This window comes from Geotrypetes seraphini, chromosome 3, assembly GCF_902459505.1.
Source record: "Geotrypetes seraphini chromosome 3, aGeoSer1.1, whole genome shotgun sequence".
NCBI classification, from domain to species: domain Eukaryota; kingdom Metazoa; phylum Chordata; class Amphibia; order Gymnophiona; family Dermophiidae; genus Geotrypetes; species Geotrypetes seraphini.
In genome coordinates, this window is record NC_047086.1 from 277159247 (window position 1) to 277186070 (window position 26824).

At 44.9% G+C, this 26824-nt stretch overlaps 1 protein-coding gene across 3 annotated transcripts in view; it reads left to right on the plus strand.

The window, feature by feature from the left end:
- Positions 1-26824, plus strand: part of TTC27 (tetratricopeptide repeat domain 27) — a 677043-nt gene that overhangs the window by 97445 nt on the left and 552774 nt on the right. For all 3 annotated transcript variants that reach the window (XM_033935684.1, XM_033935685.1, XM_033935682.1), the window contains exon 7: positions 19224-19360. In XM_033935684.1, the coding sequence (XP_033791575.1) occupies positions 19224-19360 (137 nt within the window). The remainder of the gene's footprint in view (positions 1-19223; positions 19361-26824) is intronic.

Below are 26824 nucleotides of genomic sequence, written 5' to 3' on the forward strand. Positions count from 1 at the left end.
GGTTACCCAGTCTCCAAGCGCACCTTGTCCAACTGGCTGGCCGACTGCATCTCCTTCTGCTACGCTCAGGCTGGTCTCACACTGCATGGTCGAGTAACGGTACACAAGGTCCGAGCGATGGCAGCCTCCGTAGCGTTCCTCAGGTCCACACCTATTGAGGAAATCTGCAAAGCTGCCACGTGGTCTTCGGTTCATACCTTCACCTCCCACTACTGTCTGGACTCACTGTCCAGGAGCGATGGCCGGTTCGGCCAATCGGTTTTGCGAAATCTATTTGCTTAAATTGCCAACTTCCCTCCATCCCTTTTCAGTTAGCTTGGAGGTCACCCACATGTGAGAATATCATGCCTGCTTGTCCTGGGATAAAGCACAGTTACTTACCGTAACAGGTGTTATCCAGGGACAGCAGGCATATATTCTCACAACCCGCCCACCTCCACGAGGTTGGCTTCTTTGCTAGTTAAGTGAACTGGAGACCACGAGGGGATGCACCCCCTAGTGGAGCAGGAAGGCACGCATGCGTGGAGCAGCAGAGCAAACTTAAATCTTCAATCAAGTTTGCTTGAAAATGCTTCCGCATCGGGGCTCCGTAGATGACGTCACCCACATGTGAGAATATATGCTTGCTGTCCCTGGATAACACCTGTTACGGTAAGTAACTGTGCTATATGTATGTATGTATGTGTGTATATATATGTATGTATGTGTGTATATATATGTATGTATGTGTGTATATATATGTATATGTATGTGTGTATATATATGTATGTATGTGTGTATATATATGTATATGTATGTGTGTATATATATATTTATATGTATGTGTTGTGGCGATGCCGGTGCCCATGTATACGCTGGGCTCCCGACAGCGCTCAGAACGGCCTGCGTCCGATGCGCTTCCAGAGAAAGCTGGAAGTCCTGCTGGGCACACAGTTCAATGAAGAATCAAAAAAGATTCAAAACAGTCAATTTCAAAAAATAAAGTCCCACTTTATTGTGGAAATCAATTTTGAACAGGGTTCAGTTCATTCTTTTCCATAAACATAAGAAAACAGGAAAAAGTAAGATTGAGTTGAGAAAACAAAACAAACAACTCACACCTTTCTAGCTGGTGTCACAGGTAAGTAACCGAGTGTAGTCTTAATTGTTCTGCCTTTGCAAACAGGCAGTAACAAACTGTCACACTTCCTTTATCAAATAAAGACAGTGTTGTGTCCAAGCCCAGATTGAAGCTGGCTTGGCCCCAGCCAACTTAACAGTAGTTGGTGGGGGAGGGGAGTAGCCGAATCCACTAATTATACTCTGTAAGAAACAGAATGCCACAAATGGCCCCACAAACCCAACCTAGGATATTGTGTGGATTCTTCCCCTAAACTACCTCCCAGGAACACAATCACAATTGTAGCTTTTCTTGCTTTCAAAAAACAAAAACATAAACTAAACAGTCCAGCACAATTAAACCTAACAAAAAAGGTTTCCAGTTCCAGGCATCTTTCAAGGAGCTCAGCACTGCTCCCTTACTGCTCACAGGTGCAAACAGGTTCCCCAGAAAGAAGCCAAAAAAAAGATTGCTAGCATGAGCATACAAAAAGGAAAAGAAAACCAGCAATGGTACTTAGCTCTCTTCCATAGGGCAAGCCTCTGTATTCATGGCAGTTTGTAGACAGTCCATGGGCTCTGGTTCAGCTAGCTGGTTGGCTTCAGGGACAGGGGCTGGATCCACCATCTTAACGTCCTGATAGTGGTGAGGCTCAGGAGAGCAATCCTGAAAGCCTCCTTCCTGGGCTGGCCCAGGGTAGACTAACTGCTTCCTCCTCAGTGCAGCCTCAAGAGCATTGAGGCGGCCACGCCCTGTTCTAAGAGGGGGAGGGGCAGCCTGCAGCTTCTGCCTATGTTTCCCAGTGCTCCTCATTAAACTCTGCAGCTGGGAGTTAGCTAAGTGAGTAGACTGATTCTGAGGCTGTTCCTGGCTGTTACCCTCATAGTCTTCACCTCCCCAGGGTTCTGCAAGCTGGGAACTAAAAGGCAACTCAGAGCCTAACTTTCTAATATGGTTTGCTCTGTCACACTGGTTAGTCCTTTTAACAGCCAGGCTAGGGTTAGGCAAAGCCTTTTCTGCCACAAGCCGAGCCTTAGGGCTAGGGTTGTGACAGTGTGTATGTGTGTATGTATATATATGTATGTATGTGTGTGTGTATATATGTATATGTATGTATGTGTATGTATATATATATATATATATATATGTATGTATGTATGTGTGTGTGCCCCAGGTACATTAGAGTGTGAGCCCACTGGGACATAGAGAAAAATGCTTGAGTACCTGAATAATTTGCAGAATATAAAATAATTTTCAGAATATAAAATTATATATATATATATCTGCTATAATAAAACCCTTAAGTCAAAACAAAATGTGCAGGGGTAACTCTTGCACAATGAAGGTTACTATTGAGTGACTAAAGAAATCGGTAGCACAAAAAATAAAGTCACCACATACATCAATGCTTAGTAAGCTTATTTCTTACTTAGAACTCTGCTCAGAGACATGAAGGCTGATTACTCGGCCTCACCTACCAATCATTGCAGTGTTCAAAAAGAAAGCTTTTATCTTCAATAATCTTTTAATGCGCTAGCTTGACCGCTATGCAAAAGATGGTAATATTTTCCATAAGTTCTTATGAACTATACAAAATTACTTATCTTTAAACAGTGACTGGTTCCGACGTGCACGTTTCGTTTGCTGCGTCAGGGAACCGACAATAACAGCTGAGTTTTAAAGCTGGTAGTGAAGTCACTGAAACAGAAATTGAATACTGTAAATATTTGTATAATAGAATGTAAATGCAAATTATAAAAGAATACAGCACTATCTTATGGCTATTAACTGGAAGGGCACACTCACCATTAGATTACAAAACTGGATATCTCAAAAAGTGTTTCTTCTTGGTCGTTTCAAACAGGGCTTAGCAGAATACAGACGCTATTTATAGGTAATGCAGAGCCGGTGGGGCTGTCACGTCAGAACGTTGAGACGTAACTGTCCCGGCCTGCAGATTCTATTGCATCATCAAGCTATCTACTTGGAACAAAAACCTTATTCTCAAAAGAAACCTATTGTTAACTAATGAAAAAGTGTATGAGTGAATAAAAGAATCACAGAAAAGCTCTCCACTCTACCTCACTATTTTAACCCTCGGGGGAGCAAAGTGCCTAAGGTATAAATCCATTTCTGTTCTAGGGCATACAGTTTGGCTTTCATATCGCCTCCCCTAGGGAGAATAGGGGCATCTAAAATGGAAAACCGCAAAGAGGAAACAGGATGTTCATGTTGAAGCCAATGTGGTATAAGAGGGGCTTCTACAACTGCTTTGACAATCCTGCTCACATGTTCCCCGATGCGTACACGAATCTTTCTGACAGTGTGCCCTATATATAACATCTGACAGGGGCATTGAATAATGTAAACCACATTTTTCGTGTTACAGTCAGTGGAGACTATGGATCTACGATTAATCACCCATTCAGGAAGTTGTAAATCTTCCAATCTGACACTATATTGACATATAGAGCACGCTGCGCATGGTGAGTGAGAGCCTTTCTCATGCTGTCTAAATGATTCAGAACGATAAAGGGCTTTCGTAAGGTGTTGTTTCAGGTTCCATGTTCTTGAGTAAGCAAATTTTGGAAAGGTATTAAAGCATTCATGATACTGTAAAATACCCCAATGTTGTAGTATGATGTGTTTTATTTGAAAAGCATGTTGAGAGTATGGCAAAACACATACTGTTTCAGCTTCATTAGATTTGACAGAAGGGGATAACAGCACTTCCCTATTGGACCAATATGCTCTCTTATAGGCTTTCTTTATCACAGAGGTGGGATAACCTCTTTCTTTAAATCGCTTTTTCATTTCTTCAGCTTTGCTTTCAAATTCAGTCCTGGAAGAACATAATCTTCTTAGCCTTAAGAACTGGCCCGTAGGAATATTTCTACGTAAATGCCTTGGATGGTGACTGTCGTATCTAAGAAGATTGTTGCGGTCCGTTGGTTTCCTATAGATGGAAGTACTGAATTCCCCATTTACGATGGAAATACTCATGTCAAGGAATGGTAAAGAATGGATATTAGATTGGGCAGTAAATTGTAACGTAGGGTCTTGTTGGTTCAACCAACAAGACCCTACGTTACAATTTACTGTCAATATAGAATCAGATTGGAAGATTTACAACTTCCTGAATGGGTGATTAATCGTAGATCCATAGTCTCCACTGACTGTAACACGAAAAATGTGGTTTACATTATTCAATGCCCCTGTCAGATGTTATATATAGGGCACACTGTCAGAAAGATTCGTGTACGCATCGGGGAACATGTGAGCAGGATTGTCAAAGCAGTTGTAATAAAACCCTTAGCACGCATGCGCAGCTGATACTCTGTGCATCTGTGCTTCATGTCTCTGTGCCACCACATGCGCAGTAGGAGCCTGCGACGGTTTCTCCATCGTCTTCCATCCTCATGCGCATACACAGCAATGGTTTCCCACATCCCAGCCAGCCTGTGTTTCGACGAACGGCAAATGTCCAGGACTCTAGAGGTCAAGGCACTGTTGCAGGCGCACAGACAGGTACTAGTGGGGTTTCCTCAGCCTGAGGGTAACCGCTGGTCATGGTTTGCTTGCTGGGAAGCCAAGGAGCCGGAGGTAAAAGGGAGGAGAGCTGCGATCGGACATCTTGCCTGAGAGAGAGACAGAAAGAAAGAAAGACAGACACAGAAAGACAAGGGCCATGGAGAGAGACAGAAAGAAAGACAGACACACAGAAAGACAGGGAGGCATGGAGAGAGACAGAAAGAAAGACAGACAGACAGCGGGCAGGGAGAGAGAGACAGAAAGAAAAAGAGACAGCGGACAGAGAGAGAGACAGAAAGAAAGACAGACAGAAAGGGGGCCAAAGAGAGAGAGAAAGAAAGAAAGAAAGACAGCGGGCAGGGAGAGAGATAGACAAAGAAAGAAAGACAGACACACAGAGAGACGGAGGCATGGAGAGAGACTGAAAGAAAGACAGCCAGACAGAGAGCTGGCTGGGAGAGGGAGACAGAAAGAAAGACAGACAGAGACAGTGGGCAGGGAGAGAGACAAAGACAGAGACACAGAAATACAGGGGGGCATGGAGAGAGACAGAACGAAAGAAAGACAGCCAGACAGGCAGCGGGCAGGGAGAGAGAGACAGAAAGAAATAAAAACAGACAGCGGGCAGGGAGAGAGAGACAGAAAGAAAGACAGCGGGCAGGGAGAGAGACAGAAAGAAAGAAAGACAGATACATAGCGGGCAGGGTGAGAGACAGAAAGAAAGACAGACAGCTGGCTGGGAGAAAGACAGAAAGAAAGACATACAGGGGGCCATAGAGAGACAGGGGGGCAGGGAGAGAGAGAAAGAAAGAAACGCCTCAGCGCCCCATTGTTCTAAAAGTCTACACATCTCTTCTAGCACCCGTTACTGTAACAGGTTTAAACACTAGTATACATATATATATACTTACATATTTACATACATACATACACTCTTCAAAAGTGAAAGATTTAAAATGGGAACGGAATCAGTAGTGTGTCAAATGCTCCTCTCACCACTTTGAATCCAAGTGTTTTACGTAATTGGATAATATTGTGGGATAATTTTAGTTTAGGTTTATTTAATAATTGATGAGTGACTGAAAATAAGATCTATAAGAACGCTATATAAAATAGATATAAAATCACAAACATTGACAAACTGTAAAACATGTTTTAAGCAAATACAGCTTACAGAGACAAGTATCAAAGATATAGTATTTGGTTCAGATCAGTCTATCTGATGGGCAATAGCCCTTACTGTTTGACGGCATCTCCTCTGCTCTTTAGGACCTTGTCTTGGGCACCATAAAGAGTTTATACCAGGGGTCAGCAACCTTTATAAAGCAAAGAGCCATTTTATCCTACATGTTTGACCCAGGATTTACAAAGAGCTGCAATGGGTAGAGAAGGGGGGGGGGTTGAGATTAGAGAATGACACGGTGGCGGTTTACCCGCGGCCACCGCATTTTAGCCGCGGGTCACCCGCCGAAAACGGGGAAGAAAATTAGCAGTCGCTGCGGCGACGGGGACAAGGCCATTCACCGCCCGCGGGGCGGTGAATGGTCTTGTCCCCCGCAGTGAGGCATGAAGGATCGCGCGGTCCCCGCAGCTCACACCCGCCCGCCCAATCGATTCCAGTGTCCAGCCAGCTCTCTCCCCTCTCCTCACCCCAGTCCGCAGATCCTCCTCCTCGGCGACCCGCACGCTACCAGAGAGCCGCGCACACCCGCCGCTGCTCAGCCTCGATCTTCTGCTCTGACGCAACCGGAAACAGGAAGTTGCAGCAGAGCAGAAGATCGAACACTGAGCAGCCGCGCGTGTGCGGCTCCCTGGGAAAGCGCGCAGGTTGCCGAAAAAGAAAACCCACAAACCAAGGTGAGGAGAAGGGAGAGAGCCGGCCAAACACCAGGATCGACCGGGCAGGCAGGTAGTGGCCGCGGGGACCGTGCGATCGCTAGTGTTCCCGGCTCAAATTGGAAGGAGGGAGTGAAAGGAAAAAGGCTTATATGGATGCAGCGGGGACGGTGACGGGGCGGTGAATGGGATGGCAGTGGCGGTGACGGGGCGGTGAAAGGGATGGCGGTGACGGGGCGGTGAAGGGATCGGCGGTGACGGGGCGGTGCAGAGGATGGTGGGCCGGTGACGGGGCGGTGACGGGGACAGATTTTTTCCCCGTGTCATTCTCTAGTTGAGATACAATTTTTAATGTGACATGGGTGTATATATACATTTAACACAAATCCAAAACTTCAAGTACTTACAGAAAATAAAGAAAAACAGTTTAATGAGACTTTTCACATTTATTTACATAGAGTTGTTTCATGTTTGGTGAGTAGTTGGAAAGGGGAGAATGTGATGCAGTGGTTAAAGCTACAGCCTCAGCACCCTGAGGTTGTGGGTTCAAACCCATGCTGCTCCTTGTGATCTTGGGCAAGTCACTTAATCCCCCCATTGCCCCAGGTACATTAGATAGATTGTGAGCCTGCCGGGACAGACAGGAAAAAATGCTTGAGTACCTGAATAAACTCATGTAAACTGTTCTGAGCTCTCCTGGGAGAATGGTATAGAAAATTGAATAAATAAAGTCTTCATTTTTAAACAGGGTTCAAAGCTTACATTATTAAGCTGACTTCTTAGCATGCTTTTGATATGATTCATGTTTGAGAACATCTGCTCACAATAAGTGGACCCCAACGCTACTATTTTGAGTTGGCAATAATAGATTGCCTTTTTGCGGAAGATACCAAGATTCGTAACAGAGTAGCCACTGAGGAGGGAGTGGAAAATATGAAAAAGGATCTGCAAAAGTTAGAGGAATGGTCTAATGCCTGGCAACTAAAAATCAATGCAAAGAAGTGCAGAGTAATGTATTTGGAGATTAGAAATTGGAAGGAGCCTTATGTGCTGGGAGGTGAGAGGCTGTTATGCACGGATGAGGAGAGGGACCTTGGGGTGATAGTATCGAAGATCTAAAGGCAAAGAAACAGTGTGACAAGGTGGTGGCTGTTGCCAGAGGGATTCTAGGCTGTATAGAGAAAGGTGTGACCAGTAGAAGAAAGAAGGTGTTGACGCCCCTGTACAGGTCAATGGTGAGGCCCCACTTGGAGTATTATGTTAAGTTTTGGAGACCGTATTTGGCAAAGGACATAAAAATATTTGAAGCAGTCCAGAGGAAGGTGACGATAATGGTAGGTTTGTGCCAAAAGACGTATGAGGTGAGACTGGAATACCTGAATATGTATACCCTAGAGGAAAGGAGGGACAGGGGAGATATGATTCAAACGTTCATATACTTGAAAGGTATTAACGTAGAACAAAATCTTTTCCAGAGAAAGGAAAATGTTAAAACCAGAGGGCATAACTTGAGGTTGAGGGGTGGTAGACTCAAGAGTAATGTTAGGAATTCTTCTTTATGGAGAGGGTGGTTGATGTGTGGAATGCACTCCCGAGGGATGAACACATTGAATCTCTAATCAGAAAATAATAGGTATACATTGAAGGAGCTAAGGCCATTATTGGGCAGGCTTGCACAGTCTGTGTCCCATATATAGACATTCAGTTGAGGACAGGCTGGGGAGGGCTTCGATGGCTGGGATAGTTAAGATGGAGTGAGCTTTGACAGAGACTCTAGTACAGGGGTGCCCAACACGTCGATCGCGATCGACCAGTAGCTCAGGAAGGCAACGCGAGTCGATCGCGGAGCCCATCCCGGGCTCCGTGATAGACTTGTGTTGCCGTCCTGATCTACCGGGCCGATCAGCCTTCCTCTCCAGTGTTCTCTCTAGGGCCTTTTAGCTGGGCGGTCCGCCCAGCTATCATCTGTTGCTGCCGCCGCTGCTGAACATTAAAAAAAAACAAAAAAAAAACGGCTTGGAGATTTCAGCCCGTAGCGAACTTATGCTCCGTGGTTCTAACGTGTGCGTGCCGGCTTCCCTCCGAAACCGGAAGTTATGTTCGGGGGGGGGGGGGGGAGAAGGGAAGCTGGCACGCACATGTTGAGAGCCCTGAAGCAAGCGTTCGCTATGGGCTAATGCGGGAGACAGGTTAGTGAAGCATTTGTTCTTCTTCCTGCCGGGTCCTGCCTACTTTCTGTTTCCGCGAAGGCAGGACCCGGCAGCATTTCCCCCAATAGGTCGATCGCGATCTTGGGCCAATCAGCCTTCCTCTCCCCGACGGCAGAATTGACGTCGGGGAGAGGAATGCTGGTCGGCCGAAGCAGGGACAGCTTGGGGCAGCGTCGGCTTTCGGGCCTGTTATTGGTGGCGGTTTGGGTCCTGGTCCCCGATGGCAGTGGCTTGGGGGAGGGCAGAGAGAAAGAAAGAAAAAGGGCAGGCAGGGAGACAGAAGGAAAGAAGAGAAACAGAAAAAAAAGAAAGGGAGGCAGAGAGAAAGAAAGGGCAGGGAAGAGGAAGGAAAAGTTGGGGGAAGGAATGAGGTCTGGAGGAGAGGAAGCATACAGGCTAAAAGAAGGGAAGAAAGATTGGATGCACAGTCAGAAGAAGAAAGTGCAACCAGAGACTCATGAAATCACCAGACAAGGTAGGAAAAATTATTTTATTTTAAATTTAGTGATCAAAATGTGTCTGAATTTATATCTGCTGTCTATATTTTACACTAAAGTCCCCTTTTACTAAACCAAAATAGTTTTTTAGTGCAGGGAGCCTATGAGCGTCGAGAGCAGTGCTGGGCATTCAGCGTAGCTCCCTGCGTTAAAAAATGCTATTGTGGTTTAGTAAAAAGGGAGGGGGTGAGTATTTGTCTATTTTTGTATGGTTGTTACTGAGGTGATAGTGCATAGAGTCATCTGCTTTGACCTCTTTGAAAAACCCTGGAATAGGAATGATAATTAACATTTTCTATGCGTACAGTGTGCGTTGTGTTTTTTTTTTTTAATTTTATTGTTGGTAGATCATTTTGACTTGGTCATTTTAAAAGTAGCTCGCAAGCCCCTGCTCTAGTAGATGGAACCTAAGAACACTGTCGGGCAGGGCTCTGGTTTTTCTGGTCCAGAAATATCTAAGAAAAAGGACCATTTAAATTAAATGATTAATATATGGAGCATGTATGGTTGTGCAGACTGGATGGACCATTCGGGTCTTGCCATCATTTACTATGCTATTATGGAAGACTGTTCTACATTTTGAAAATCAGTTGGTCCTCCTTTCGACAGTTGGAAAGTTTCATCCATTTTCTCTTTCTAGATTTTCCAGTTCCATTTGTAAAGATGTACATTTTGAAGACCACACATCTTTGCTTTTCAAGTCTGTTAGTTGTAGTTCAAACTGAGCTCTTTCAACTTTTGGAAATGGTGACATTTTTTTTTGATTGACATTCGTCACAAGTGGTTTTGTCAAGAATGAAAGAGTGGACTTTTCATCTCTGAAATATTTAGAGTAACCAGTAAATGAATCATGCATTTTTACAGTAGTTACCAGAAATAATTTACTATCAGTGACACTTCTAGTAGTTTCCAGATGGCACTGACCATGGGAGAGGCCTTAAGTGTCTGGGCCAATCAGAGCTTTAGGCCTCTTAATGCACCGGGAAAGGGAAGGCTCACCATTTTGAAGAAGCAGGCCTGCTGGCTGGAGGGAATAGGCATTCATCTGGCCAGCCTTCGTTGGAAAGGTACAGGGGGAAGGGGGCAGGGGGCGGGGATCTCAGTAATTGGAGGGAGTGGACATCCCTCCTGCCGGGGGTGTCGGAGGGGCAGGGATCACAGACAGCGGGAGGGAGTGGGCATCACTGCAGCTGTCCTTCAATTTGTGTGGAGGGGTGTCAAAAATTTTTTTTAATTTTCAGCGGGGTGGGTGTCTGAGCTGTCAAGCCTTACTTTCCTGTTGGTGCCTGAGCCAAGGTTTTGACAGCTCAGATCCTGTCTGAAAAGTTTGCCCACAAATGTGGCACAACGAGATTAGGGACTCGCCCAGTGATGATAGAGAATTGCCCGGAGTGTTCCTTTAAATATTGTATGTGCCCATTTTACAACCATATTAATATTAATGAACTCGTACTACATTTGCATGGCAGAGTTGGAGACTGCTAAGAAGCTTGGAAAAGGCCATTCTGATAATCGGCCAGTAAAATACTAGCACGTTAAACCGTCTGGAACCGGTTTAGCAACCATTGTTAAGGGCACAGTAAGTTTTTAGAATCTAGCCCTGAGTGATTTATACTATTCACTAATTGATGTAACATATGTTGTTACAGACCACTGGATGTCACTTTTAAACCAGCTTTCCTGCCACAGCAAAATTGATTGACATCAAGAAATCTTTTACAGAACTGTTTTTCAGGAAATTTTATTTCTTTGTTTAATGTCAGTAATTGGCTTCAATGCAATCTGGTTGAAACTGTCAATTAGGTTTGCTTTTGCAGGAAAACCAGTTTTAAAGTGGCAAACTGTGGTCCATGCTACATTTGCAAAATCATCCAGGTAATAAAATGCATTGAGTTAGTCAAATAAAAAAGGTATTTCCTTTGCTTTTTGTTTTTATTTCTATATATTACCTAGGCATTATATGGAAATAAAAATATAATGTAAATAAGTTGATACCTTTTTTATTGGTCTAGTTTATCCCCCCCCCCTTTACAAAGCCACATTAGGCTTTTTTATCGCTGGCTGTGGCAGTATTAGCTCCGACGCTCATACAGCTTTGTAAAAAGGGGTGTTAATGCATTTTGACCCAAATTCTATAAATGGCGCTGCAAGTTAGGTGCCGGTTTTAAAAGCAATTAAAATATATAAAAAATAAATGGCGCCGGAACCATGACTACAGAGGCGCCTGCTGTGATTAACGCTGGAAGTACTCTTAGGTATCGGTAGGTGCCTCTGTAGTTGCAATTCTCATCACATATAGGCGCCAAAAATGTAAGCCTATCTGTGACTTAGCCGCAATTCTATAAACGGTGCCGTTGAGTAATTGACACACGATCTGTAATTCTTTTGTGGATGTCTGCTGATCACAGTGCCATTTATAAAATCTGGACCTTTATGATTAGCTTTGAAGGTAACCCTTCTTCAGATCAGAAAGCTAATCATAAAATGCATTGTTAATCCAATAAAAAAAGGTATCACCTTATCTCCTTTGCTTTTATATGCTCTTAGAGAAATGAATGATGTGCTAATATTTTGAATACCTTATGCACCTCATCTTTAAAAGAACATGGACTATGACTTCATTAAATTCCTGAAAAATCTTACCAAAAATCCTGGATTGTACATTTGTGGAATGCCCTTTGAAATTATGTGCTTATAGGGTTCCCTCTGGGAAATTCTCTGAACAACCTGTTTGTGATAAATATTTAAAGATATACATAAGCTCTTGCTATCCTTCAAAAAGCAAAATTCAGTTACGTCCCTTTCAGATTCCATATGCTAGGTGTTCAATCCCAACCCCCAGTCTGGGAGTTGCAGAAATCCAACACTTTTCTGAGCACATTCTCAACCCCCTTTGCCTGACAGCTAGCAAACATATCCAATTACAATTTTCCAAGCAATCCATGCAGAAGTCTTTTGCAATTGCTCTGCTTCTATTTCTTATTTTTTCACTTAAAGTTCATTCAGTTCGATGATTTCAGTACCTTGATGTCACTTACTGGCCTGTAGTTCCCTACTTCTTTTTTACTTTCACTTTTATGGAGAGGGACCAAATCTGCCCTTCTCCATTCTCGATTGTAGAGAACCACTGAAAAGGTCAGCCAGCGGAGCCGCCAGAACTTTAAGTTTTTTGTGACACCTGTATACTTAAACTATGACTGCTGGAAACTTAAAAGCCATAACTGATAAATAAGTAACTCGGCACATGCTCAACTTCTTTTATTTATTTATTTATTTTTTTGTAGTTTTCCTTTTAGCAGTGGATACTTATCCCTAAATAAGTGGCTCTCAGCCCAGTCCTTGGGGCATACCAAACCAGTCATGTTTTCAGATATACATAATGAATAATAATAATAATAACTTTATTTTTCTATACCGCCATAATCTTGCGACTTCTAGGCGGTTCACAGTGAAGAGAGCTGTACAATCAGCGAATTACAGCGTACAAATAGAGAAGGTGTCACTGAGCAGTCAGTGATTATAGTGTACAAATTAGCAAGAAAAAGATATTAATGGGTTACAGTATAATCTTAACATGTTACATTAAAGGGCTGGATAGCCAGCGAATTACAGAATACAAATGGTGAAGAAGACACTGAATAGTCAGTAAAAACAGAATACCGTTAGTGAAGATACGTAGTATCAGCATGAAGAGTGATAGCTTTAAAAAAGGGGGGCGTTTTCTGGCTAGGAATTAAATCTATTGAACAGAGCAGTCTTGATTTCTTTCCGAAAGGTGTCATAGGTTAACCTGTCAATGAAGTTGCCTAGTCAGGTTTGCTGTCTACCAGCTTGAAATTTAAAAGTTCTATTCCGAAAGGTTCTATATTTGCAACCTGTGATTTTCGGGTAGGCAAAGAGGTTGCGATTTCTGGTTGTCCTTGTGGGGGTGTAAAGTTCGAAGTGAGGTAATAGATAATTGGGGGCCATTCCCCACACCAGTTTATAGCAAAAGTAAGAGAACTTGAATAGAATTTGTGCCTCAATTGGCAACCAGTGTAGCAGTTTGTAGTAGGGACTAATGTGTTCACTTTTCTTTAGTCCGAATATTAAGCGGACGGCCGTGTTTTGCACTATTCTTAGTTTTCTCACATTTTTTTTAGGTATACCCACATAAATGATGTTGCAGTAGTCTAGGGTGGATAGAATCAATGATTGTACCAGTAGTCTGAAAGATAGAGGGTTGAAATATTTTTTGATAGTTTTTAGTTTCCAAAGTGTGGAGAAGCACTTTTTTGTCACCGAGTTCGTGTGTTCGATCAAGGTCAGGTGGGTGTCTAAGGTGACTCCTAGTATTTTTATAGTTTTAGATATTGGGTGATCGTGACCATTTAGGTGTATTGTTGTTGTTGTAGTGATTTTTTCCTTTGGGCTTGCCAAGAAGATTTTTGTCTTTTCTGAGTTTAGTTTCAGTTTAAAATTGATAGTCCATTGTTCAATTTCAGTCATGATGTGGGAGATTTGTTTTAGGGTGTCATTTGTCACTTTAGTCACTGGAATTAGAATAGAGATGTCATCAGCGTATATATAATATACTAGTCTTTAAGCCCGTTACATTAACGGGTGCTAGAAAGCAGCCCCTTTTCCCTTTCCCCCTCCAGTTCCTCCCTGATTCTCTCTCCATTAACGGATGCTAGAGTAGATGTCTGTATGTCTGGTTTTTGTTTTTTTTTAAATTTGTCTCTTTCTCCTTGGACGCTCTCTGTCTGTCTGTCATTCTTTCTGTCTGTGTCTGTCCCTGGCCCCCTGTCTGTCTATCTTTATTTCTAACTCTATGCTGTTCCCTCAATCCTGCATGTGACCTTTTTTGTTTCTCCTCTCCACTTCCTTCCAACGTCTGCTTCCCCTGTCCCCCACACTTCCATTCAGTGTCTGTCTCCCTCTCTCTAACCATTCCATCTACTATTCACCCTCTGTCTTGCCCCTTCCATTCACTGCCCTCTCTTCTCTTTCCATCCATTGTCTGTTCTCTCTCTATCTGTTCCATATGGCATCTCCTCCTTCCTTTCCCCCTTCCTTTTCCCTTGGTCTGGCATACCTTCCTCCTTCCTTCCATGCCCTGCCATCTCTTCTTCCCTCCAAGCCATTCTCTCCCCCTCTGCTCCCTTTCCTCTTGGCAGCGGCAGCAGCATTCACAATTCATTGCTGTTGCCGGCTTCAGGTCTTCCTCTCTGGCGGGTTCTGTCTTCATGAAAACAGGAAGTAGGCAGGACCCGCCAGAGAAGAAGGCCTGAAGCCGGTAACAGCAGCAAATTGTAAACGCTGCTGCTGGCTGAATCACCCGAGGCAGATCGCTTCTCTCCCCTCCCAGCCCTCGGTAACTCTCTTATGTCTCCCTCCCAGCAAGATGACCTTAAGAAACCTCCAACAGTGGACAAACTGTCGGCGCCGCCATTGTGAAACCACCACCGCAACCGCCACTCTCCTGCCGGTCCTCTAAGCGCAAGTAATAGGGGTCCGACAAACAGCCAAATACAGCCGCCCTGAACCTACCCGGAGACTCCCTGTGCGGGGGGGAACCGCTGCCGGCGTCGCCGCTATCACCACCCCCCTGAGCCGCCACTACTGCTGCATCCATTGTTGCCCCGCTCCCCATGCTGCGGACCCAGGCCGGGGAGGAGGCGGTGGCGGCAACGGCAACAACAGTGGATTCTGGGAGCAGCGGCTGCCTTCCCCACCTCTCTCGCCGGCCGACTGCCGAGATTGAGGAGCCGCCACCGCGAAAAACTTTGTTCGGCCGTTTTAACACTGGTAACAGGAGAGCAGGATGTCCAGCCTGGGGTCCGCGCATGCGCATTCCTGCGGCCACGGAACTACTGATCATGGAAGCACGCGGATAGGAATGCGCATGCGCGAGTTAGCCTTTTATTATATAGGATTAGGTTTAACTTTTGTAATAGGTGGCCGAAGGATGAGATATAGATATTGAATAAGGTGGGGGATAGAGGGGAACCTTGAGGAACTCCCGAAGGGCTTTTCCAAGAATTAGAGTATTTTCCATTGTAGACTACTTGATACGATCGTTTTGTTAAGAAGCCTTGGAACCAGGTCCAGACTCTTCCCGAGAGGCCCATTGCGTCTAGGCAATTCAGCATTATTTCATGATCCACTAGGTCAAATGCACTGCTAAAATCTAGTTGTAAGATCAGAGCGCTGGTACCTTTGCTGAAGAGATTGTATAGTGGTTGAGGATAGAGTTTAGGACTGCCTTTGTGCTGAATCCTGATTGATGTTCGTTGAGGAGGTTGAATTTATCTAGGTGATTTACTAGTTCCAGGTTGACCAACCCATCCAGTAGTTTGGTGAATAAGGGGGTACTCGGTATGGGTCTATAATTGGACGTCAATGCGATTGAGTTCTTCTGGTCTTTGGGGATGGGTGTGATCAGTATGTGTCCCATAGCCTCATGGTAAGTTATCCATTTAAATAGATCCCTTTTGAATTCCGGTACTGCAACTTGATTTGGCGTTTTTGTTAAACAAGGCGAGGAATTGGTTCCAATTAGGGAGCTCAAATTCATCTCAGGTCATGTCAACACTGGGCGCCCTTTCCTGTGGTCTGAATTGGGGTTCGAAATCGGTTGAGGGAGTTGGTATAGTAGCTCTTAAGTCTAAAATTTTTTTGCTGAAGTAGATGGCAAGGCTGTCGACTGGTGGTATCTGTTCATTATTATTTCTCAGGACCTGTGGTTCAAGAAAGGATTAGACAAATTCCTGCTGGAAAAGGGGATAGAGGGGTATAGATAGAAATTTACTGCACAGGTCCTGGACCTGTTGGGCCGCCGCGTGAGCGGACTGCTGGGCGCGATGGACCTCAGGTCTGACCCAGCAGAGGCATTTCTTATGTTCTTATGTTCTGTGTAGTGTCTGTTAGTCTGTTTACTAGTTTGAACAGTTCTCTGCTATTTGATTTGACTGCTCCTATTTTTTGTGCAGTGTTTAGAACGTTTTTTCTTTTATCAGGGTTTTTTATTTTTTCATATTTTGTTTCCAGTTTCTTTTATTTTCCTCTTTGTCTGTTTTGTGCCATATTCTTTCTAGTTTTCTGAGTTCCTGTTTAAGTGCTAGTAGTTCAGCATCGAACCACTTTTTTGATTCCTTCTTGTTCTTTTTGTATGTTTGAGCAGGTGCTATTTGGTTTAGTACTTCTTTGGTGAACTTTCCCCATCTAGTAGGGAAATCTTGTTCTTCTTCCAGTTTGGGATATAATTCGTAATGCGTCCAGAATTCTGATGGATTTATGCAGGTGACTATTGTTTTCTGTGTGGCATTGCTTATATGTTTTGTAAATGGATGTTTCTTTTTCCAGCTTAACTCAAAGTTGCAAATGTAATGGTCTGACCATATGCATTTCTCCCAAGCACCTATGCAATATTTGTATCTTCGGTACGGGGATGTCTTTGTGTAGAAAAGTGACTATATCCAATTGGTGTCCCTTTTCATGTGTTTCCTCCTTGTCTGGTATTATGAAGCCTAGGGTAGATAGGAACGTGGCGATTTCAATTACTTCCGGTTTTCCCACTTGCTCTAGGTGTATGTTTATGTCTCCCAGCAACATATTATATTGTCCTCTTATGGTGTTAGCCAAAAGGAATTCAAAGAATTCTTCTTTGATACTTGACCTTTTTTTGGGGGGGGATGTAGAATAGTGTCACAGTTAATGGTTCTTCTAGTTCGGTGTTAGTAATCTTGCAAGTTAGGATTTCCAGTTCTTCTGTAGTTTTAAAATCTATTCTACTAAGATCGAATAATTGCTTTACAATTATAGCTAGACCTCCTCCTTTTTTCTAGCTTCTAGATAGAGGAACGATTTTGTAACCCTGCGGTAACATTTCCTTCATTATGACATCTGTATCAGAGACCATCCATGTTTCAGTTAGAAATAGGAGGTCTGGATTCATTTGTTCGATCCAGTCGTGTATAATTTGAGCCTTGTTTCTCACGGACCGGGCGTTCAAGTAATATCCCTTGAGGTTCCTATGTTGTATTGAGATAGGTGTTTCGGTGTATTTTAACTTTTTTAGATATTGTTCCATACTTCTATTCTTGGTCTTGTTTCTGTGTGATTTGGAAAGTTTGTGAATGGTGTTTGCTATGGGGATTTGTGATGGGCCAAGTTCAGAACAGTTGTATAGGAATTGGGGTGGGCCCGTTGGTTTGTTCATTTTGATTGGCCTGTGCCAAGAGATATGGATTTGTATTGGTTCTGGGGGCCTTTCATCGTTACACCGGCTTCTGTAACAGATTAAGTAGACTATGCACAGTATTATTTGTATATTGTTTGCAGCCTTCATTTTTGCTGAGTTTACAGATGCTTATGTGATAAAGGGCTTTGAGATATTAATCTGGTAAACTTTACCCACTAGAGGCCTTCAGTAGTCCGATATCTAATGTTCTATCTAGTGGGTTATAACTGGGGTAGCAAGTTAAGTTTAGGGAGGGCATACGGTGTGTATGTAGAAATAGATTGTACCTGGAGTAGAATGATGGACATACAGTATATAGTTGTGACAGGTTGGAGAACAGGTATTGAATGGTTATGCGTGCAGTAACAGGTTAAACATATAGTAGTTATACATACAGTTATACATACAGTAGTAGGCTGATCATGTAATAAACAGGCTGTTCTTGGAATAACAGGTTATACATGCGATCACAGGCTTTTCATGCAATATTAAGCTGTACATGCGGTTTCAGGCTGTACAAGCTGGCTATACGTGAGGGACAGGCAGTATAAGTTATTGTTCATGCAGTAATAGGCTATATATGCTGGCTAGGAGTGCAGTCTATACTTGCAGATTCTAATTGTAGATTAACTAGTTAAGGAGTACTTTTTGTTTGATCTGGGTTTGGACGCATCATGCAGACGCTTTGCAATGGCGCACGCACCTTTGCTGTGCGCCTTAGCTGGCGCGCCGAACGGCTGTGCGCCGTTCTCTCAGGGCAAGTTATTAGGTTTCGCCGATGGGGGGGTGGAGCTGGCTCGCATGCCTGGGTTGGAGTCTCCGTGGAGGAGCCGGCCCCGAGAAGAGTTTGCTGCTGATTTGCAGCTGTGGGTGCCTGCGGAAGATTTTGTAGAAGAACCGGCCCGAAAGCTGCGAACTCTGCAGGCTGCAGGTTCAGCAATGGCCCTCCGTTCTCTCAGGGCAAGTTATTAGGTTTCACCGATGGGGGGACGGAGCTGGCTCGCACGCCCGGGTTGGAGGAGGGTAGTTTCACTGGAGGCTCCGTGGAGGAGCCGGCCCTGAGAAGAGTTTGCTACCAATTGCAGCTGTGGGTGCCCGCGGAGGATTCTGTGGAAGAACCGGACCGAAAGCTGCGAACTCTGCAGGCTGCATGAGATAATGGTTTTATTGATGTAATTAGCAGTTGCAGAGATGCATCTGCATTTTTTTTTTTTTTACATTATCTTGCTCATTAAACATTTTAGTTATGGTTCTTTTTATTTGATATACTGCCTTTCCTCCATGGATATCAGTGTGATTTACAATACATGAATAGTAATCAGGTAGTCTTAAGCATTTTCCCTGTTTATCCCGGTGGACTCACAATCTATGATCAGTGGCGTAGTAAAAGGGGAAGGGGTGGGTCAGACTGCCCTGGGTGCCATTTTGGGGGCGCCAGCAGCTTTCCGCCCCATGCCCCATACCTTTTTAAGATCTTTGCCATCACGAGCAACTACTCTAGCCTATTGCTCATGCAGGCCTGGCTCCCTCTGAAATCGCTTCTGGGCCGTGGGGCCCGGAAGTGATGGAGGGAAAGCCAGTGCGAGCAGCAGGCAGAGAAGCTGCTCATGCTGGCGAAGATTTAGAGGTATGGGGGTAGGAAGGAACAGTGCTTGTGCGGTGGTGGTGGGGGGGAGAGGAGAGGAGGGCGTGGGGGCACCTCTCCCCCAGGCGCCTCCCACCTTCACTACGCCACTGACTATGGTACCTGCAGAAATGCCAGTAATTGCCATTTTTTAAATTTGATTCTTGTCTAATGCAAATAAATGCTTCCTTATTTTCTCTAGGTGTTTTGGGGAAACGGACACGGTTTCAAGAAAATTACTTGGCTCAGCTTGTTTTAGCTGTCTCACGTAAAGAAGATGCCCCATGTCTTCACAAAGATTTAACTCCAGGACCCACGCATATTGAAAGTTTACCAAAGGTGACTTTCTTCATTTATCAATTGTTTGGTATCTTCATTTGTCTGTCTTTTCTTGACACATTTATACTATTTTGTTTACTGCTGTATTACAGTGGTAATAGTAACAGTAGTAATACAGCAGTACTAGTAGTATTACTATTGCTGTATTACTATTACTACTACTACTATTACTGTATTATTACTACTATATCTCTTGTATAGGAGTTCTCAACCCAGTCGTGGAACACAGCGAGTCAATCTGGTTTTCAAGATGTCCTTGATGAATATTGTGTGATATAAATTTGCACTTTCTTAGCATTATGGCTGTACCATCTTTAAATATTGTGTGGTTATGCCTGTCTACCAGCAGACAGATGTAAAGAAACTGATTATTTTCTGAGTAAGGACATCAGTGCAAAGCGGCTGTGTTCAGTGAAAAAGCTCCAATATTTCTCTACCTTCAGCAGATGGTAGGTTGTTCAGGGTGGTACTGCTGGTTCTTGCAGTACAAGTACATCTTGGTTGAGCATAACGGCTGGCTCCCATGTTCCTCGATCCACAGTACATAGAAACATGATGGCAGATACCAAATGGCCCATCCAGTCAGCCTATCTGCAGTAACCATTATTTATTTCTTCCCCTCTCTAAGAGATCACACGTGCCTATCCCAGACTTTTTGAATTCAGACACAGTCTATCTCTACCACCTCTTCTGGGAGACTTTCAGGCATCTACCACCCTTTATGTAAAAAAGTTTTTTCTTAGACTGCTCCTGAGCCTATCACCTCTTAACTTCATCCTATGCCCTCTCATTCCAGAGCTTGCTTTCAAATGAGAGACTCAACTAGTGCGCATTTATGCCATGTAGGTATTTAAATGTCTCTTATCATATCTCCCCTCTCCCACCTTTCCTCCAAAGTATACATATTGAGATCTTTGTCTGTCCCCATACCTTTATGACGAAGACCACACACCATTTTAGTAGCCTTCCTCTGGACTAGAGAATGACACGGTGGCGGTTTACCCGCGGCCACCGCGTTTAGCCGTGGGTAACCCGCCGAAATGGGGAACGAAAAATAGCAGTCGCTGCGGGGACGGGGACAAGGCCATTCACCGCCCCATGGAGCGGTGAATGGTCTTGTCCCCACAGTGAGGCATGAAGGATCGCGCGGTCCCCGCAGCCACCACCCGCCTGCCCAATTGATCCTAGTGTTTAACCAGCTCTCTCCCTTCTCCTCACCTTAGTTTGTAGGCTTTCTTTTTCGGCGACCCGCACGCTATCAAAGAGCCGCGCACCCGCTGCTGCTCAGTTTCGATCTTCTGCTCTGACGCAACCGGAAACAGGAAGTTGCAGCAGAGCAGAAGATTGAACACTGAGCAGCCGCGCCTGCGCGGCTCTTTGGGAAAGCGTGCAAGTCGCCGAAAAAGAAAACCTACAAACTAAGGTGAGGAGAAGGGAGAGAGCTGGCTAAACACTAGGATCAATTGGACAGGCAGGTGGGGGCTGCGGGGACCGCGCGATCCATCTGTAAGATATGTTACATGCATTTCTACTAGAGAGCATCGTTTTTTGGTTAACGCTGAGAACAACATGTGCCACATCAATCGCCTGTAATGCACTAGTTGCCATTGTTCATTATTTGTTGAAGTAGTGGTTGGTACTTAAGGTGTAAGAAGAATGAATGTTTTGTACTAAATAACACCATCTACCCTACCTGCTTATTTGGAACTTTGGTTATCTAGATGTGCAGTTCTAGAAAACGCTTTCAGTATTATGAGCTGTCTACCTCTATTGCATGTTGAGGGAAGAGGAAGTGGTGGTTGCAAACTTCCAGGTGCAAAAAGCTAGATGGGGTTGAAAAGAAGAGACACACTGGTATGGAAGAGGAAGATAGGGGAAATCTGGACACAGGAAGGTAACAGAAAGAGGGGAAATTATGTGCATGGGGCATAGGGACAGAGACATAAAGGGGACATGCCATGGGGATGGTATATGGACACGGGGGGGGGGCAATGGCAGATACATAGGGGAGATATTAGAAATGGGGAAAATAGGAGCACAGAAGCGAGATGGTTTGTAGGGATGGGACAGGGACCGAGCTTGCAGGCTCCAATGGCTTGCACAAATTACATTGTAATGTGCCATGAAAATAAGAGGGAGGAAGGTAGATAGATAGGCCACGCGAGAGGAGCTGAAGGGTGGTAGAAAGGAACAGATGGTAAAGGAGGGAGGGAAGGGTGGTGTTGGAAAGGAATAGGACAGACATTGAAGGAGGGTGGAAAGGAACAGACCCTGAAGGGAAATGTGGAAGACAGAGTGGGAAGAAGACAGATGCCAGACTATGGGGAGCGGAGAGAAGAAGATGGGTGCTAGACCAATTGAGGGGGGGGAGTGTGTGAAGGGAGAGGCAGAGTAACAGCAAATGGAAGACGCAGAGAGGAAACTCTTATATCTTGCCATCCCAAGTCCTGTAAATTTTCTTCCCACTTCTACCTCTAACCCTCTGTTGTAGTTCCTTCCTATTTCTCCTACTGTAAACTGCGTCGAGCTCTACGAACGTGGAGATGATGCGGTATACAAACCTAAGGATTAGATTAGATTAGATTAGATTAGATTAGAAGACACACAGTGGATGGAAGGAATTGAATGAGAAGATGTGGAAAGCAGAAACCAGACAACAAAGGTAGAAAAAAAAAATTCTATTTATTTATTTATTTTTTGCTATAGGATAAAGTAGTATATTAGTTGTGTTGATAAAAATTTATAAACAAAGCCCTGCCAGCTGAACATCTCTTTCTCTAGTTCAGCAGCAGGAACTTTGATTTATAAGAAAGGAATAAGCTAAATATTACAGTATTAAGGCTTATATGGATGCAGCGGGGACGGTGACGGGGCGGTGAATGGGATGGCAGTGGCGGTGACGGGGTGGTGAAAGGGATGGCGGTGACGGTGACGGGGCGGTGAAGGGAACGGCGGTGACGGGGCGGTGCAGAGGATGGTGGGCCGGGGACGGGGCGGTGACGGGGACAGATTTTTCCCCGTGTCATTCTCTACTCTGGACCCACTCCACCCTTTCTATATCTTTTTGAAGGTGCAACCCCCAGAATTGTACATAATATTCTAAATGAGGACTCACCAGAGTCTTGTACAAAGCATCAATACCTTCTTTTTTCTACTTTCCAGATCTGGTTAAGTGTGGATCTTGGCTTTACTGTCCCCCCAGCTTTTGCCACTGCAGGTGATCACTTGGTGAGGCATTTGGCTTGATTCCCTAGAGTCCTGCTGCAGGGGATATAGGTCCCCATTTCCCCTGTTGCCTTTGCACTCTTATGAGGTGCTTCCCCCATGGCTTCCCAGCAGCTTCAGGCAAAAAAAAACTTGCCTTGCCTGGTTAGCTTTTTCTTTTTTTTGTAAGGGTATAAAGATACTTAACAAAAGAAAAGGAAAATCCTGCTGCTTAAGCAGTATTTAAAAAAAAAAAAAAAGAAAGAAAACTACTCAACAAAATACCTAGCACAACTGCAGAACTAGATGGAGGGAGTTGAGATTATTGGGATCCTAGGCCACAGTCAGCTTGGAAGGTTCTACAGGTCTTTGCATGCTGGTTACATAGCCAGGCATGTTGGTAGGCCGACACTGCCAGCCTTCAGGACCTCATTGCTGTTTTTATCCTTCATGGTTTACATAAGTGGATGGGAAGTTAATTTCTAATTTCAAGACAAAAGAACTGTGTAGAGTGTTGTTGAGAGCAACTAGGCCGAAGCAGCAGTCTTTCCTGCCAGCTCAGCCCTCCACAGCAGAGGAGGTGTACTTCTGGAGGCCTTGTCAGAGGAAGATACCAGAGGAATCCCACTTCTTCCTGGCTACTTTCTTTCTCTTCAGGTTAGCAGGGTTTTTACTTTATCAGCTAAAAGCAAGGGCTAGAGAAATTTCATGATTAATTTGTGATGCATGTGGTATACAAGTGAGTAAGATCTTGCACTTTTTAAATGTTTTTATTAGTGTGTTGCATTAAAAAAAAATACTGAATCCATTATCTCATGGGAAAGTTAATGAAAACTACATTTCTGTCAGGCATAACAGTCTGCACAGTTCTGGTTCTTTGCTAAGTTAATATTTCAGCAAGTGTTTCACATGCATGTCAGAGCTCCTCTCTTCTCCATTCCCTCGCAGCTCGGGGGACAATAGTAGGAATAGCCGCTTCCCAGAATGCTTTTATAGCTGGATTAGGCTTATGCATGAAAAAAAGGAGGGAACCTACTTCAGGAGCCCCTCAATATTTTTTTGCTCGATGCTCTCCTACATGATGCTGGTAGAATGGGAGACCCTAGATATGGAATTCCGGTTCAGTGGACCTACTGGACCTATCCTAAAGTGGACACTCATGACGGTGCTTGCCAAGAACACTGTGCCTGTGTTGGTGGGTTTTTCTGGTGGGGGGAAGAGCCTTAGCTCTCAAGGAAGTCCATGAAAAGTTGGAGCAGCAGTTCAAGAAGAGATTTTCCTCAGGTGCTGCAGGTATACAGTGCACTATTTGTGCAGGGTATATGGTGAGATCCATATTAATTGCTGGAGTCCTCAGAGGTGACCTGTGTGGAGTCGAGGTTGCACTTTCTGTTGTGCCACTCCTTTCACTCAGTGACATCAGCTGTGGTGGGCTAGAGATGGCTTTGGTTGTGCTATCAAGCTGCAGATGCAGCCTCTAAGAAGCTTCAAGTTTTATTAAAATGTGTTATCCCGCTTATCATATTTCTAAGCAGCGTACAATAGTAAAATTATGGGATACACAAACTGTAATCAGTACTAAATGTACATTTACATTTATAGATGAACAGTTCAAAACAGGAGGCTAGGGGGAAAAATACAATAGTAAATAAGTTAGTAGTACATGGTGGGCATGTAAATAAGGAGAGGGATTGGTTACATCTGTGAAGAGATCAGTATTAGGATGTTATAGATCAAACGTGTCTGTGAACAAAAATGTCTTTAGGTTAGATTTGAATCGATCAAGAGCTGACTCTTCCTGAAGATGAGTAGGTATTGAATTCCATAATTGGGAGGTAGTGACTAAGAAGATAGATGTACGGGTGTTATCATACAGTGTTCTCCCTAGGGCCTTTTAGCTGGGCGGTCCGCCCAGCTATCATCCGCTGGTGAATTCTGCTGCTCAACATTAAAAAACAAAAACAAAAAAAAACCGGCTTGGAGATTTGACGCCTTAGCCCATAGCGAACTTATGCTCTGGGGCTCTTAACGTGTGCGTGCCGGCTTCCTTTCTCTTCCCTCCGAAACCGGAAGTTATGTCCCGGGGGGGGGGGGAAGAGAAGGGAAGCCAGCATGCACATGTTAGAGCCCCGGAGTATGCATTCGCTACGGGCTAAGGCGGCACTAGCCTGCAATTTGTATTTGGTGTGTGTATGCGATGGGCGGCTTTCCGATCTGGAAGACGGGCCTGGGGAGGTAAAAAATTGCTTTGGGAAATGCAGCGTCGGCATGCTTCCTGCTGCTGCTGTCATTTTCTATTCTCTATAGCAGCAGCACCGCTCTCTCCTTATTGTAATTTGCCTGACAGCTGTAATAGTGTTATCGAATCGATTCCCTTCTGCAGCCTCGGGGATTTTGCTAGGCCGCTCCACCTCCAATGATGTAACTCTTCCTCGGAGGCCCCGAGGCTGCTGGAGGAAATTTACTTGCTAAAGCTACAATAGAGAGCCTGTTAATCGGGAGGGGGGAGTGGTGCCAATGGACCTGGGAGATAAGAGGGAGGAATACTGATAGAAGGAGAGAAAAAGAGGAGAGGAGGGAGTGGTGCTGCTAGACCTGGGAGGTGAGTGGGTAAGGGAAGGGAGAGTAGCCCTGCTAGTCAGAGAGGAGAGGTGCTGCTGGCCCTGGGGGTGAAAAGGAGAGGTGCTGCAGCTAGTCAGTGGGGGAAACGGAAATAGAGGGGAGGGAAAGGTGCTGTTGGAGCTGAGTGGTGGAGGGAGGTGAGAGGGAGAGGTGCTGCTGGATTGGGAACAGAAGAGAGTGCTGCTGGATTTAAAATGGAAGAGGGAAAGCTGCAGCAGGACTGAGGGGAGAGCAGTGGAGGAGGAGAGTGGATAGGGGAAGGGGGAAGAGTAGTGGAGGAGGAGAGTGAGAGGGGATGGGGAAGGGGGAAGAGAAATGCTGCTGCACCCAACTGGGGAGAGAGAGGGAAGGAAGGAGAAGGAAGATCAGGAAAAGAAGGAAAGAGATGCAAAGACCATGGGAGGGAGGGAAAGGAGATACCATACTATGGAGTGGAAGAGAGAGATGTCAGGGCATATGGGGGGGGGGGAAGCAGGGCCGGATTAAAGGATAGACCCAGTAGGCACAGTACTAGGGCCTGAAATGGTCAGGGGGGCCAGTGCTGTGCTTTGGGGCCTCACCCTTGCTGGATTCGCTGGCAGCAGCAGCCTCATCATCATCCCGGGCGCCCCCCCAACCCGATCCGACCCTCCTATCTCTCCCTCCTTCCCTCATCAGTGACGTGCCAAAGGGAATCACGGCAGGAGAAAGTCCTGAAGCAGCCTGCTTAGAGTAGAGCAGTGCTGTTTAGAGTCTCGTGATGGGAGGGTGGGAGAGATAGGAGGGTCGGGGGGGGGGGGAGAGTAGCAGTCTGCCCTGGGTGCTCGGACTGGCATCATGAACTTCTTCGGCTAGCAGCAGCATTTACAATTCACTGCTGTTGCCAGCTTCAGGCCTTCCTCTCTGCCGGGTCCTGCCTACTTCTGTTTCCATGAAGGCAGGACCCGACAGAGAAGAAGGCCCGAAGCTGGCAACAGCAGCGAATTGTGAATGCTGCTGCCTGAAGAAGTTCATGACGCCAGACCTTGGGTGACAGAAGGAGGAAAGGGAGCAGAGGGGGAGAGACTTGCTGCACCCAACTGGAGGGAGAAAGAAGATGAGGGAGGGAATGAAACGAGATGCCAGGGATTGGAGGGAAGGAGGAAAGTATGCCAGACCAAGGGAAAAGGAAGGGGGAAAGAAAGGAGAAGATGTCAGAGCATGGAGGGGGAGTGAGAGATGGAAGAAAATGAAAGGAGTGAGATGCCAGAGAATCAGGGAAGGGAAGACACCAGACTGTGGGGTGCGAAGGAAAGAAAGGAGAAGAGAGAGTTGCCAGAGCATAGGGGATGGGGTGTTGACAGAGAGAGAAAAATGGAGAGGTGGCAGAGCTGAAATCAAACATGTACAAAGGAGAAGAGAAGGGGCACAGGATAGACAGTTTATTGAAGGAGCATAAAAAGAGGGAAGATGCCATATGGAACAGGGAGAGGGCGGACAGTGGATGGAAGGGGCTGATGCTGCATGGAAGACAGAGCGGACAGATGCTGGCTAGAAAGAAGAGTGAAGACAAGATGATTAAAGCAGAAAAGACAAAAGGTAGAAAAAAAATTTGTTGTTGCTTTATGTAGAATCAAGTAGTATTCTATCTATTGATTAAAGTTTATAAATAGGAAATGG